General features: G+C 44.4%; 1 protein-coding gene and 1 long non-coding RNA gene across 7 annotated transcripts in view; one reads left to right on the top strand and one right to left on the bottom strand.

The window, feature by feature from the left end:
• Window positions 1-15,763, bottom strand: part of LOC126997645 (uncharacterized) — a 155,018-nt gene that overhangs the window by 1,392 nt on the left and 137,863 nt on the right. For 5 of the 6 annotated variants that reach the window (XR_007752234.1, XR_007752235.1, XR_007752233.1 and 2 more), the window contains 2 exons: window positions 12,586-12,693; window positions 1,940-2,149 (listed from right to left, as the gene is read on the bottom strand). This is a non-coding gene — a long non-coding RNA (uncharacterized LOC126997645). The remainder of the gene's footprint in view (window positions 1-1,939; window positions 2,150-12,585; window positions 12,694-15,763) is intronic. The other variant, XR_007752236.1, reaches the window with a different exon arrangement.
• LOC126997644 (uncharacterized) lies at window positions 3,478-11,943 on the top strand. The gene is made up of 3 exons (XM_050858858.1): window positions 3,478-3,511; window positions 10,035-10,372; window positions 10,820-11,943. Exons 1-3 carry the CDS (start codon window positions 3,506-3,508, stop codon window positions 11,187-11,189), a joined length of 714 nt encoding a protein of 237 aa, XP_050714815.1. The 5' UTR covers window positions 3,478-3,505; the 3' UTR covers window positions 11,190-11,943.

The raw sequence follows: 15,763 nt of genomic DNA on the forward strand, positions 1-15,763 counted from the left end.
AACTGTGGAAGTGGACCTAGGTGTTGAACAAGACTTTGTAATAGAAATGGAATACAAAAGCAGATGATTGATGGGTTGAATACTGATAAACTGCAGATAGTATACAGTAAAATAAAATTAAGAAGAAATAGTGAGGGAGGGAAATGCAGAAGAGGAGAAGCAGAGAGAGAGAGAGGGAAGTGGGGAGAAGTGTTTAAGAGTAAGGGGGGAGGGAAATGCAGTGGAGGAAAAGCAAAGAGAGGGAAATGGGGAGGGATATGCAGAAGAGAAGGAGAGAGAGAGGGAAGTGGGGAGGGATGTGAAGGAGAGAGAGAGGGAAGTGGGGAGAAGTGATTAAGAGTAAGGGGGGGAGAGGTAGGAGGTTGGGGTGACAAGGAGGGTTAAGAAAAGCAAGACTGACTTGCCAACAGCTGGTGGTGGTCGTGGAAGTAGTGAAGGGCCTTAGGTCACCATTAGATTGGCCATTATCGTATGTTCTTTTTATATATGCAGATTTCTATCTTTCTCGTTTCTTCTTCCTCCTCCTCTCGTTTCTATAATGCTGATAGTCCCCACGATTACGAGTCTAGCAAGTGATCAGGCCGGGGTGAAGCTGTCCACTCTATCATAGCCACACTAATGCTTATCTGTAGTATTAGTGTGTCATGAACTACTACTACTACTACTACTATTACCATGGCTACTACTACTACTTTTACCAACTCCATCACTCCTACTACTACCTCTACTGGCCTAACGTACAAGACTTCTACTACTACTACCAACAACAAGAGTCAGTAATATACATCTGTGATACACACGCCAGCACTGTACACACGCGACAGGCAGGTATATCGAGAAACTTGTCGTGCCTCGCGGTCGCCAACTTATTATAACTTTCGGCTCGTCGTGAACAGCGCCGCGTAACCTGCAATTAAGTAAGAGTCAGGCGGAAGCGATCAGTTGCTGTCTGGCGGGGCGGGAACCGGGGAAAGGACGAGGAGGAGAAGGAGGATAGGGTACCGCAGTAGGAAGAGGGAGGAGAAGGAGGAGGGTGAACAAGAATGAAGGAGAGAAAGAGGAGGAGGAGGAGGGTATTAAACAGGAATATACGAGAGAAAGAGGAGGAGGAAAAGGAAAACACAGAATCAAACAAAAGAGGAGGATAACGTAGGAATAGAGAAGAGAGGAAGAGACGGAGGGTGAAATAGACTGAAGGAGAGGAAGAAAGAGAAGGAGGCGGAGGAGGGTACTAAAGAGGAATATACAAGAGGAAGAGAAGAAGGAAAAGGATAACACAGAAACAAACGAGAGAAAGAGGAGGAGGAAGGAGCGGAGGATAACGTAGGAATAGAAAAGAGAGGGTGAACAAGAATGAAGGAGAGGAAGAAAGAGAAGGAGGAGGAGGAGGGTACTAAACAGGAATATACGAGAGGAAGAGAAGAAGGAAAAGGATAACACAGAAACAAACGAGAGAAAGAGGAGGAGGAAGAAGAGGAGGATAACGTAGGAATAGAAAAGAGGGAGAGACGGAGGGTGAACAAGAATGAAGGAGAGGAAGAAAAGGAGGAGGAGGAGGGTACTAAACAGGAATATACGAGAGGAGGAGGAGGAAAAGGATAACACAGAAACAAACGAGAGACAAAAGGGAGGAGGAAGAGGGTAACACGTGAATAAAGGATAAGAAGAGGAGAGAGGAGGAGGAGGAGAAGAGAAGGTGAAGGTTAACACCGAAATAAAAGGAAGAGAAGGAGGGGAAGGTGATGGGAATTAAGGAAACGAATGGAAGAGAAGGAAGAGGACGGTAACAGTAATAAACAAGAGAAGGAGGAGGAAGAGAAAGAGAAGAAGGAGAGAGAGGGAGCGGAAGGAGAGGCGGAGGAAAGGAAGCCAAGCAGGAGGAAAGGACGTACGCGGTGGCGGTGGCGGTGGTGTCAGGGAGGGAAAGGTACAAGCTCACCACAGCGCTTAGGTTTCTCCAGCTGGTGTCCTGTTAGCTGTCTCGTCCCTGCCGGCCACACGCGCATGCTGGAGAGGCGCTGTGACGGGTTTGCAGCACGAGGCCCCCAGTACCGCCCTCCCTTCTTTTCCATGTCACTACGAGAAGGTGTTGGAATGAGAGATTGCCCTAGGGAGGTGATGGGTCGTTCTGCCTGTCTGGTTAACATGTCTGCGGAATGAAAGGGCGATGTAGAGACTGTGAGAGGAATGATAATGATAGTAGTAGATGTAGTAGTAGTAGTAGTGGTAGTAGTAGTAGTAGCAGTAGTAGTAGTAGGTGAAAGATGAGAATAAGATAATGAAAAAAAAAAATGAAATCCAAACAGACAAACAATGAAAAACAGAAATAATAAAAACATAAAAATAGAAATATACAATAAAAAACAATGAAATCCAAACATAATACAGGAAGAAGGAAATAAGAACACTGAGATTACAAATAATAACCAATAACTAACTCAAGACAATACCACAAAAAATAATAACAACATTGACGATTAGGAAAAAAAAATACCATAACTTAAAGAATTACAATACTAACAACATATCAACTCTGCGTGTGTGTGTGTGTGTGTGTGTGTGTGCATGGGCGGGCGTTAAGCAGCAGGAGCAAAAGGGGGTGAGGTGGGGGCGGGGTCACGGGTCATAGATAATTCGATTAGGACGCTTCCGGCTACGCCCAGAGCAGAAGGAGAGAGAGTTGAAGAGAAGGAGGGAGAGAAGTGAGGGGGGGAGGGGAAGGAGGGTAAGGGAAGGAGGGTGTTTGAAGGGCAAAGTCCACTATCCCGTTCTGCCTGCCTGCTTGCCTGCCTACTGTTCTATCCTCCTGTTTGCAGTCCTGCTGTCTTCCCTGCCTTCCTAACCTCCTTCCTGCTTAACCCGCTTTCCTATCTCAGTTTGGCCTTCTGTCCGTCTTATAAGTGCTGTTTGCCTTTCTGTTTGTCTGTTAAGTATCTATCTGTCTATGTCTGTCGGTCTGTCTGTGTCTCTCTGTCTGTGCCTCTGTCTGTCTGTGTCTGTCTGCGTCTCTCTCTGCCTATCTCTGTTCTTATAGTCGGATTCATACAACACAAATTCAGCCTCCAATGGTTATCATCTCTCGTGGATGCAGAGAGAAAAACAACATCGTACATCGTTAGTGAATGTATGCAAAAAAAAGGAAAGATATGACAGCTGGGGTAGAGAGAGGGAGAGAGAGGAAGGGAGGGAGAGAGAGAGGAAAAGGATAAGAAGGGTATAGAGAAAGGAGGCACGTAGAAGGAGAGGAGGAGGAGGAGGAGGAGGAGGAGGGATGAATGCACATAAAGGGAAGCGGAAGGGAGGGAGATGGAGGTGAGGAGGGAGAGGAATGAATGGAGGGAGGGTGGTTATGGAGGAAAGGGGAGGAAAGTATGAGGGAGGGAAGGAGGGAGGGAGGGAAAGGAACGGAGGAAGGGAGGAGCCATGGGAGGAAAAGTACAGACTATATAAGAAAGTGCACGTTCGCAAATAGTCGCATTTTCACGTTCCATCTCTCCCGCGCCGAATGAAGGTAGGTCCGTTCTCCCTCCGATCTCCCTCTCTCTCTCTCTAATTATATACCATAAATCACATAATATTACACTGCGGAGCTAAATTATAGTGTTAAATTCATTCCTGTTTGATATATTGCATTAAAATATATAGGTATCATTTGCAAGCTTATCTCGTTTGTATAGAAGATGTGAAATATATATAAAATTGATATTGTGTTGAGAGAGAGAGAGAGAGAGAGAGAGAGAGAGAGAGAGAGAGAGAGAGAAGCTTAATATTAAACACAACATAACACTTAAGTGGTATAACTGGATGACTTATGCGTAACTAAAAAGGAAAATAAAAGAAAATTCGTGCAGATTCGAATGGCGCGTGAATGAATAAATTTTTCTTCTAACAGTGAACGCAAATAACGAAGATTCGCTAATATTCTCTACGTTAAAATAAGACATAAAGGAGAAATATCGTTTTAATTATTCTTACGATGCATTGTTTTCCTTTCCACATTAAAAAAGATATTAAAAAAACACGTACTAAGAATTCTTTGATCATATGTAAAATTTTCAAAGGTATATTAGTTTATTTTCTGCCTCACATCTTTTTATGCATATTTTTTTTCTTTCCTCTTAAAATTCTATATAAAAAACACATACGAAAAATTATCTGATCGTATATAAAGTTTCTGAGCACAATATAAAGTTTCCCAGCACAATATAAAGTTTCTGAACACAATATAAAGTTTCTGAACACAATATAAAGTTTCTGAACACAATATAAAGTTTCTGAACACATATATAAATTTTCTGAGCACAATATAAAGTTTCCCAGCACAATATAAAGTTTCTGAGCACAATATAAAGTTTCTGAGCACAATATAAAGTTTCTGAACACATATATAAAGTTTCTGAACACAATATAAAGTTTCTGAGCACAATATAAAGTTTCTGAGTGCAATATAAAGTTTCTGAGCACAATATAAAGTTTCTGAGCACTATATAAAGTTTCTGAGGACACAATATAAAGTTTCTGAGCACAAAGTTTTCCCTATGTTCCTCGTATGTTATTTTTCACCCTCACACCGAGGACTTCTTATTTAACAACTTCCTCGCCATTGGACAAACGAAATCCTGTTGTCTTCGCATTCACAAAAACAAACTCACGCATCACACCCTCTCCCTTCTCCCCTACAACTCCCCTACAAGGCCAAACAACAGCTGCAACCCCTTCTATCTAAATCCTCAGTCTGCCTTTCCCCCGTTCGTCCCTTCCGTCCCTCCTCCCTGCCCGACGTCCCTTGCCTCAGTTCAAAATATGCACCAATACCCTAATTCTGCTATAGTTAAATCTGTGGGTCTCTCTTCTATTGTAATTCTTTCTCTCAATTCTCTTCTTAACGTCTACTCCCTCGTTTCCTCTCTCTCTCTTATTATGTGTTAAACTACCGGGTGTTTTCTCTCTCTCCTCTTCTTCCTCTGATTCTCCTATTGTTTTACCTCTAGGTTTCTCTCTCTCTCTCTCTTCTGTTGTAATCCCTTTTATCAATTCTATTCGTGCATCTAAATCAACTTTCCGCCTCTTATTTACGATCTATCAAGCTAGTGGTCTCTCTCTCTCCTTCCCTAATGCATGTTAAACCTCTCTCTCCTCTGTCATCCCTTATTTAAACCCTATTATTGACATATAAACCAACTTTCCACCCTGTCTAATTAACTATCAAGCTACTGAGTCCTTCCTTCCTCTCTTGTATCGGTCATCAACTCACACGACCTAATACACGACTACACGGGAAAATAAGAAAGACTTAGACACTGGTAAGGATGGGAAGGGAAGAGATGAGAATAGAGATGGAAGAGATAGGAAGTGGGTGGGATAGGAAGAGACAAATCAAGGTACGAGAGGGAACGGGTAAGGAATGCAAGGTAAGGAGAGGTAAGGAAGCTGGAGGGGTTGGAACGGCCTTGAAACTAATGAAACGAACCCGGTAACGGAGAATGGGCTACGGATGGAGGGCGAGAGGGGAGAGCGCGGTGTAAGGTAGGGTAAGGTATAGGATTTCTCAAGGGCGTGGCGTGTAGCAAGTGTATGTGTGTGTATGTGACGTCGGTAGGAAGTTCACAGTCCTTTGTGGTTTAGCGGTGGTGACTTGCATGCGTGAATGATACGGAGGTTACGAGGATGAGCGGGAAAATTAGGGCGAGTTTGCGAGGTTCTGGTGAAGTTTTTATGGTGAGAATGAGGTTGCAAAATAAGGTTGAGTTAGTAAGGTGAGGTTAGTAAGGTAAGGAAGGTTTTGGTGAGGTTTCTATGGTGAGAATGAGGTTGCAAAATAAGGTTGAGTTAGTAAGGTGAGGTTAGTAAGGTAAGGAAGGTTTTTGTAAGGTTTCTATGGTGAGAATGAGGTTGCGAAGATGAGCAAAAATAAGGTTGAGTTAGTAAGGTAAGGAAGGTTCTGGAGAGGTTTATAACGTTTGAATAAGGTTACGAAGATGAACAAAATAATAATAAGGTTGAGTTCGGAAGGTTCTAGTAAGGTTCCGATCGTGAGAATAAGTTTACGAAAATGAACAAAATAAGATCGAATTAGGGAGGTTCTAGTACGGTTCCTATCGTAAAAATAAGGTTACGAGAATGAACAAAATCGAGTTAGTAAAGTTCTGGAGAGATTATTATAGCGTGAATAAGTTTGATTTGAACACTGTATAGATAATAGAGATTGTTTAGCCCAGAAATTCGTATGTTAAGACAGATAGTTAGTAATGAAGGAAGGAATACGTTTGATATCATTGAAGAGAAGTGACCATTCGTGTGTGTGTGTGTGTGTGTGTGTGTGTGTGTGTGTGTGTGTGTGTGTGTGTGTGTGTGTGTGTGTGTGTTACAGCGGGAGTTTGTATCTGTTTCCCTTACGTATACTAGTAGTTTGAAAATGTTTGCATGAGCGAGTTCGTTATTTGTGTGTTTATGTTCCTCCCCGACGACGGCAAAGGATTTCGGGAGTTAAATACAGCGACGAGGAAAGGATGCTGGTGGTGGTGGTGAATGGTGATAGTGGTGATGGTGGTGGTGGTGATGCTGGTGGTGAATGGTGATGCGTGGTGTGGTGTTATTGCCTCTGGAGGAAAAGGAGGAGGAGGAAGAGGAGGAGGAGGAGGAGGAGGAGGAGGAGGAGTCGTTGGTTGGTACGGTGACTAGCAATGGTTATTACTCCTTTCCCTCCCTCCTCCTCCTCCTCCTCCTCCTCCTCCTCTTTGCCCTGCAGTCATGCCGGAAAAGTCTACATTCCTCACCATATGTTTCTCCTACTCCATATTCGGTTAAGTCTCCCCCTCTCCCCTCTCCCTCTCTCTCTCTCTCTCTCTCTCTCTCTCTCTCTCTCTCTCTCTCTCTCTCGTTTACATACATTACCTAAACAACAGCCAGCCAGCCACAGTCTTTCCCTTCGTTCCTCGCTTCTACCCTAAATACTTCATGGCCTTATCTAGATTCGCGCTAAACGGTTACGATAGCGAGCATGTGTGTGTGTGTGTGTGTGTGTGTGTGTGTGTGTGTGTGTGTGTGTGTGTGTGTGTGTGTGTGTGTGTGTGTGTGTAGCCCCTCCCACTTCCCCTCAACAAGCAGCGTCATGAAGCAGAAGCGGCGGGTAGGAGAGGAAAGAGAAAGATAAAATAGGTGTTATCCTTAAGCCCGGCACGTACCGCCTCCAGCACTGCCTACCTGTCCGCCCGCTCATCCGCCCACCTGTCCACGCTCCCCAGCCACCCCCCGGCAAGGTGTGATGCTACTGGAGGCGTGTTGACGTGGCATAGGAACCCTGGAACCCTCCCCGCCAATTCCGCCCTCTAGCGATGCGTGTCCAGCCTTCCCTATCGTATAACCTTGACGCCGCTGTGATTTTCTTTTGACCAGAGAGAGAGGGAGGGAGAGAGGGAGAGGAATACATGTTGTTGCTACTACTACTACTACTACCACTACTACTACTACTACTGACAGGCACTCCACCAGTCATATTTTGTGAGGTATCGTGTGTAAGGGGTGAGGTTGTGGGGTGAGGGTTTGGGGGTGAAGGTGAGTGTCTTGAGGTTTGGATGGGGTGCGTGGGGTGAAAGAGGGGTGAATAAGGCTTCTGGGGTGAGGGAGGGTCATGGGGTGCTATGTGAGGCTTAAGAAAGTGGGGTGAAGGGGTGAGGAAGGGGGTGAGGTGTGGATGAAGTTCTGGGGGAGCACATTGTTTTAATTTCTTCATTTTTTTCCTCTTCCCATTCTTTTTTTTTTTTCTACGCGTTCTTTTATCCTGTTCACCTCTCTCTCTCTCTCTCTCTCTCTCTCTCTCTCTCTCTCTCTCTCTCTCTCTCTCTCTCTCTCTCTCTCTCTCTCTCTCTCTCTCTCTCTCTCTCTCTCTCTCTCTCTCTCTCTCTCTCTCTCTCTCTCCTCTCTCTCTCTCTCTCTCTCTCTCTCTCTTTCTTTCCTTCATTTGTTGTCCTCTTCTTCCTCCTTCATAGTTCTAGTTTTCCTATTTTTTGTCCTTTGATTTTCCTCCTCTCCTTCTTTTCTTTCTTATTCGTCCTAATTCTCCTCTTCCTCATCTTCTTACTTCTTCATAGTTCTCGTTTTTCTCTTTTTTTCCTCTTTCTCCTCTTCTTCCCTTTCTCGTTTTCCTCCTCTTCCTTCTCCTCCTCCTCCTCTTCCTGCTTCTTCGTGTTTCTTCTATTCCTCATTCTTATCTTCTGGTTCTTCTCCTCCTTTTTCCCCTTTTTCGTCATCCTCCTCTTCCTCCTCCTCCTTAGTTTTCTTTCCGTTCCTCCTCTTTACTCTCCATTTCTCCTTCTCCTTCACCTTGTTTTCGTTTTTCCTACACCTTCTCCTATTTCTCCCTCTCCTTAGTTCTTCTCCTGTTCATTTTCTATTTCTTTTCCTCCTCCTCTTCCTCCTCAGCTTCATCCTTCCCCTTTTTTCATCTTCCTCCTCCTTCCTCTCCTCCTTTAACTTATGTCTCCACTCCACCGCCTTTTCCACCCCCTAACAACCCTGGTCCCTTCTATTAAGTCATTATTCTCTCTCCCTGTTGCTCCTCCTCTGCTATCACGTTCCCCTCTCCTCCTTCACCCATTACCGCCGCGCTGACACACTGAGAATCGTACCAAAGTGTGCAGCAAAATTGTGGACAGATAGATATCCCCCAAAGACCTGAGAATAAGCGCAATGTTCTACTTCCGTTCTCATACGTCCAATCAAGTCTTATTAAAGTCGTTGTTATTTGTTTTTTGGAGTTTCTTTTTTGTCCCTGTAACAAATGGGTGGCGGAGGAAGACGACTAAGAGGAAAAAGGAATCTAAGGTGGTATATACTTAAAGTGTTTTTGTTTGAATGATTTTGGGGATTTAAGAGGAAATATGAAAAGAATTAAAGTCTGGGGAAGACCACTAAGGGGAAAAGGGAAGCTAAGGCGGTATATTTTAAAGTGTTTTTGTTTGAATGATTTGGGGATTTAAGAGGAAATATGAAAAGAATTAAAGTCTGGGGAAGACCACTAAGGGGAAAAGGGAAGCTAAGGCGGTATATTTTAAAGTGTTTTTGTTTGAATGATTTTGGGGATTTAAGAGGAAATATGAAAAGAATTAAAGTCTGCCAGAAGGAAAGATTAGTTTGTAATTAGATTAGTAGTTGCAGTCTCATTATCTTGCTTAGAAAGGTGAACAAATAGCTTTCTGATATGTATGAACGCACTTCTAAACCTCAGGACCCTTATCATTATCTTTACTACTATCTTTATCATTATCTATCATTATCTTGCTTACAAAGGCGAACATAAAAGCAGTCTAATACATAATAAACGAACTTTTTATCACTTGAAAACATTACCTCTATCATTTTATTTATCATTATCTTATCATTATCTAATCATTATCTTGCTTACAAAGGAGAAAATAAGAGCAGTCTAATACATAATAAACGAACTTTTTATCACTTGAAAACATTACCACTATCATTTTCTTTATCATTATCATTATCTTTATCATTATCTTTATCATTATCTTTATCATTATCTTTATCATTATCTTTATCATTATCTTTATCATTATCTTATCATTATCTTGCTTACAAAGGAGAAAAAAAAGAGTAGTCTGATACATAATAAACGTACTTTTTAACACTTCAAAACATTACCTCTATCATTATCTTTATCATTATCTCTATCATTATCTTATCATTATCTTGCTTACAAACACGATATAAATAGCTTACTGATACATCTGAAGGTACTTTTAAATATTTCACTACATTATCTATCGTTTATCATTATCTTATCGTTCTTATCGTTATCTTATCACTATCTTCATCACTACCTTTATCACTATCGTAACCTTTATCATGATCTTGCTTACAAAGGCAAAAAATAGCAAATGGATTGAAGTTAAAGTATTTCTCGACCCTGCAAGACCTCAGACTACTCAAGCTGATTTCGGAGACGGAGATGAACACCGAGGCAACGCGCAGCTATAGCATGTCCTCCAAACTTAACCACTAACGACTCTTTCCTCCCGCAGATGTCAGGACGCAGCCTAGTCTCCGTGCCTCTCCTCCACCTGGTGTTCGCCGTCAGCCTCAGCGTCAGTTTACTATGTCGAGCCGAGGCAGAGATCCCGCCGTTCGCTGCCTCCAACACGGCCGCACCCGCCGAGCACAAAGACCTTCCAGCGACGCAAACCAGACTGCTGACGATAAAGACGGTTTTCAGCACCTTGGTCAGCACCGTCAGCCACACTGTACTGGTGTACCCCACGTGTACCACCGCCGGGCCTGGCGTGTCGGTGTGTCCTGTTGGTGACCCGCTGCCGACGCACCTCAGGACAGCCGCCGCGCCGCCGACCGTCACCGTCACGATGTAAGTCACCCCGACACTGACTCTTGTAGCACGTAAGGGTCGGAGGGACGATCAATGAAAGGCATGAACCAGGGGGGCTAGTGATGCTGTCAACTGAGGGAGCAAATATGAAGAGCCACTTTTTATTTTCTCTATAATAAGCCGCGTTTTGTGATATGTTCCTTTGGTTTCATAATTTGTAGCCTCTGGTTGTTGCCTCCCATAACCGTGAAAGAATACTGACTGAGAATGTGAATTACTGACTTACTGAATGACCTAGATTTAGTAATAGAGGCGGCAGTCATTAAGAGTTACTTCTGATTTTGTCTTTAAGCAGCAGCGTGTTGAGAGACTCATTATTTATAGCCTTTGATCTGCTTTTAATAACCGTAAATGAATACTGACTGGGAAGGTGACTTATTCCATGGTCTAATTTATCGGTTGGCTTATGCTTTCACTCCCCTGCAGGACGCCGCCGGTGCCAGGGGAAAGCATCGAGCCTAGTACTACCTCTAACATGATGGAGGTGGTGCTGCCCTCGTGCGACTGTGGCGGCGGCGTGGAGGGGAGCCGCACGCCGAAGTTCATGCGGAGCGAGGCCGTCATCACGCTCAAGACCACAACTGTGCGCACGGTGGATGTAGTCTTCACCGCCACGGCCCCGACCACGGTATCCCTCACCTACTACGGCTGTGTGCCCCCCGATGTCGTCTCCACTACTCCGTGCCTTCCCATCACCACTTCAACTTATACCACCAACACCACCCCTTCCAGCTCCTCCTCTTCTCCTCCTCCTCCTCTTCTTCCAGCTAAACTAGACGATTATTCACCCTTATAGTCACAACTCTCTCTCAGTGCTCCCTCAGACTCGAGTTAGCGCTGCCCTCAAAGGAGCAAAATTTAACGTCACAAGGTAGGAACACGTGACACTACTGCTGCCATCACTTCGGCAACGACAAGCCCTGCCACAACGCCAAGAACGGTAGACCTCTAACGAAATCAGATCTATTCTAAACTAACATTTCAGGTCGTTGGTATAAGCCCCATTACTCTATTAGTACCTCCATGATGTAAGCCCGAATCGAGATATCATGGCGGCCAACCTATATGATTAAGTTAACCCTCAAAGCTTTTGTTGTCATGCTCCTCTGCTGTCATTCCTTCCCGTTACAGATTGCTTCCTACCTTTGCTTGAGTTCCCCCTTCACCATACGCTCTTTCTCCAGCTTATGTCATCCTCTCCTGCTGCCCCTCCTCTCCGCTAAAGATGGCCTTCTACTTTTGCCTGAGTTCCCCTTCCATCATACATTCTACCCTTCTTCTTGTTAGTGCCTCCAAAGCGTTACTCTTCAGGGCCCCTCCACACTGTAGCCTTCCAGAGTACATGGCTGTCTTGCATTCTACTCTCGTCCTTAGTCTCCTCCCATAAAACAATTTCTCTCGTACTCTCATAAACCTGACAATAAACTTCTAGTACAAACTTATTTTATACGGGGTTTTAGCGGGGGGATAATTGCCTCGACGGCCCATCTTCCCTCTAGCCCTTACTTTGTGTTGTTCTCAATGATGGTGCAATAAAACCATTTTCCACGGCCTGGCTCTTGTTGTTCCTCTTTGGGTGAGCGTTGGTGTGGCTGGCAGAGACGTGAGGTGTGAGGAAGGCGAGGAGGAAAGTTTTGGTCAGCGGTCAGCGTCTCTTGGGTCACGGCTTTCGGATAAACACGCTCATTCAGTTTCTGGTTACTTACAACGCGATTCGTTTTTGTTTTATGCTTCTGGTAGCGCAAACACACACACATCCTAAAAGTGCTAACATATATAGAAGACGGCCGTTGGAGTTAGCGATATACGTGAAAATACCACAGTTTATGCTTATCTATTGCGTAGTTTGTTGTTTTATAGTTCTGGATAAGAAATTTCAGCTCTCCAGACAGGCGATGGAGACGAGCACCTAGCCCACGTGTACCTATAACATATACTTTCAACTCTACTCCCGAAGATTAGTTATAAACACCTACACGAGATTTATTCCTGAGGTCCATCTGAACCACTACACACGGCGAAAGGGAGTTCAGTTCACTTCCTAGATATTTATACATTCTGAAACCATTCGAAGCCTCTATAGAAAAATGTAGCGCTATACAGATCCACCATAATTCTGCTGGGTGTAAAAAAGTCAGAAAAGTGAGTTTGGAGAAGATAAAAAGAGCAATGAGAAGCTAATTTTTCCCTACCTGCCTTCTTCCTCCTTACTTTCCATGCTTCTCCTCTTCTTTTCTCTCTTCTCCTCGCTTCTGTCCTGTTCATGTCAAGGGGAAGCTGCATGAACGTCCTTAGTATACCTGAAGGAAACAAAAAGAGTATGATGAACGTGACTAAACTACTGTCATATTAACTCTCAACAACAGTACTTCACAAATCAAAAGTATATAGCATAAAGACCATGCTGAAATGTGATCTGTCTGTGTCTGCCTAAGCACGAACTACTACACAAAACACATATTATTACATACATTATTATTATTATTATTATTACATACAGCACGATGAACGAGTTGAAATACTGAGGCTTGTCTCTCTACTATGCAACACACTATACTAAACACATCTCCAATCCAATTCATTATCATAACGGGTTCACAAATCAAGTCCTCGCCACCCAGAACACGCCGAAATATGGGCTGTCTGTCTGCCAAAGGACGAACTACCAAGCAACACTATACTAAGCAAGTCCCCAATTCATTATCATTAACGGCTTCACAAATCACGGGTCCACGCCACCCAGAACACGCCGAAATATGGTCTATCTGTCTCTCAGAGAACGAACTACCAAGTGACACTATACTAAGCAAGTCCCCAATTCATTATCATTAACGGCTTCACAAATCACGGGGCGGCGTCACACGGAACACGCGGAGATGTACACACACGCGGCCTGACCTGCATCTATACATTTTCCCAGAGACAGCCAGACGCGCCACCCACACCAGTCACTGCACCTACATGATATCGCTCACGCCGACGCCCGCCCGTGTACAGCTGCAAGGCGCGTCCCAGACTTAGGATGGCTACATAATTGAGGGCTACAAATCCTCTCGCTGTCGCCGCATAGTCTAGCCAACACCCTATAGCACGTGGACCGTTCAAGGCCTCCACACCTCACCCCGCGACTCGTGATGTACAGACCATTACATTACGCTCCGTCTCCGCCCTTAGATGTTATTATTAGAGCTTATTATAACGTCTCGTGTTGGAATAAACGGAATAAACTTATAGATGGTAAATTATTAGAGCTTTCATCGTGTTTAATTAAGAGTCGGATGTCACTTCGTTTTATGTTTAAAGTTATTGCAAACCCAACCTTTCGCTTCTTGTATAGATTAAGCTGCGTATGTAAGCTGTACCCCCTCTGACCACCACCCCTTCTCTGTCTCTCTCCTTCTCCATCTCTCTTCTTCTCCCTCTCTCTTTTTTTCCTCTCTCTCTCTCCCCGTAAGAATCATATAAGTGCCCCCTTCGAGCCTGTCCACAAAATCATCGGCCCCTTGTCCTCCTCCTCCTCTTTACCTAATTTACCTGGAAAGTTCGCACATCAAAATTAATCCGTCGTGAGCGTCTAGATTGCCGCCTCAAAGTTACATAATGGATGGAAATTGCCGCCGCTTGTCCGGGAGTCTCGTGTCGCGCGGCTGCTGGCAAACTATACACTCCTCAGCCTTCCTTTTTTTGTCTTTGTTAGTCGTTGTTGTAGAGAGTTGATGGGTTAGGCTAGGTTAGGAGAGTTGTGCTAGGTTACGTTAGGTTAGGAGAGATGGGTTAGGTTAGGTTAGGAGAGTTGTGTTAGGTTACGTTAGGTTAGGAGAGTTAGGTTAGGTTAGTAGAGTTATGTTAGGTTAGGTTAGGAAAGTTAGGTTAGGTTAGGTTAGGTTAGGTCGCTGCTAGAGTAGGAAAAGGTGTGTGTGGGTTTGTTGGGGGGGGGGGAGGGAGAGAGAGCGAGTGGGAGTGTGCGTTTGAGATGGGTTGTGTGTGTGTTGGATTGGGTTGTATGTGGGTTGGGTTGGGTTGCTGCTGTTGTTGTTGTTGTTGTTGTTGTTGTGTGTATATTTCTACTAATTTCTACTTTCCTTCATCTATTTTACATTCATTGATTTTGTTGTAGAAAAAATAAAAATGCATCTCATCCCAAAACCTTTTCTTATCCTTCGTTTTTCCTCTTTTTATGGGTGGAAAGGGGTGGTGGTGGAAGGAGGTGGGATGGAAGGGGAATGGGGTGGGGATTGGAAGAGGGGTGGAGGAAGATGAGGATTGAAGAGGGGGGTGGAAAGGAGGGGGGATGGAAGGGGAATGGGGTGGGGGGTGGAAAAGGGAGGTGGAAGATGGGGATTGAAGAGGGGAGTGGAAAGGGGTGGTGGTGGAAGGAGGGGGGACGGAAGGGGAATGGGGTGGGGGTAGGAAGAGGGGTGGTGGAAGAGGGGGGTGGAATGGGGTGGTAAAAGGGAATGGACTGGGAAGGTGGAAGGAGGTGGTGGAAGGGAGAGAAGAAGAAGGAGGGACCAGGGATTAAGTAACGGTCTATTGTATCTTTTGTTTTTCATGGCTTCTTTTCCTGCACAAATAAAACAGAAAAACAACTGTGAAAATCGACACCCTCTTCATCAGCGCCAGAGAGAGAGAGAGAGAAAGAGAACCAGAGCCTTTAACAAATGCCTAAAACTCATTCGTCACTCCTGCAATACTGAATGACAAGAGACTTACTTCGTTTGCCTCGTCTCTTTGTCTGCACGTCTCTCTGTTTGTATTTCAGTCAGTTAAGCCAATCTTGGGGGTCTGTCTGTGCCTGTGTGTGTATGTCTATTTGTCTGTGTGTGTGTTTGTGTGTCTGTCTCGTTTCTGTCTGTGGTTCTCTTCGCTCCGAGGCCGCCGTCATTACATGTGTTGCAATGAATGTGTCCAAGTTTCTCCATGTCCTCGAAATACACTGTGTCCAGAGTTTCAGTTCGGGTCAACTCTAATTTGCTAGAGTGTAATCCATCTCCTCCTCGCCCCGCCACGCCCCGCCCCCTCCCCCCCCTAACACACAGACACAGACGCACTCCCACGTAGACACACACACTCAATATAAGAAAACTGAAAAATTATTTATCAGTAGGTAAAAATGTGATGCTGATTGTGATGTGATGTGATTGTGTGTGTCCGAGGAAATGATAATAAAATCCAGTATATTTCTACGTAGCGTCCTGAGCATTACGAACACACAAAGACAGGATTTCACTTTCGCTTTGCTACTCAGAAAAGCCAAATTCTGACGTCCCTGCAAAATACTATAATAACGTGTATGTTTAGTTCATATCGGGCTCCCATTACAGCTACTCCCCAAGGCCACAGAGAAGATTAAGTGGATTTTCATGGGTG

The sequence above is a fragment of the Eriocheir sinensis genome, chromosome 12, assembly GCF_024679095.1.
Source record: "Eriocheir sinensis breed Jianghai 21 chromosome 12, ASM2467909v1, whole genome shotgun sequence".
NCBI classification, from domain to species: Eukaryota; Metazoa; Arthropoda; class Malacostraca; order Decapoda; family Varunidae; genus Eriocheir; species Eriocheir sinensis.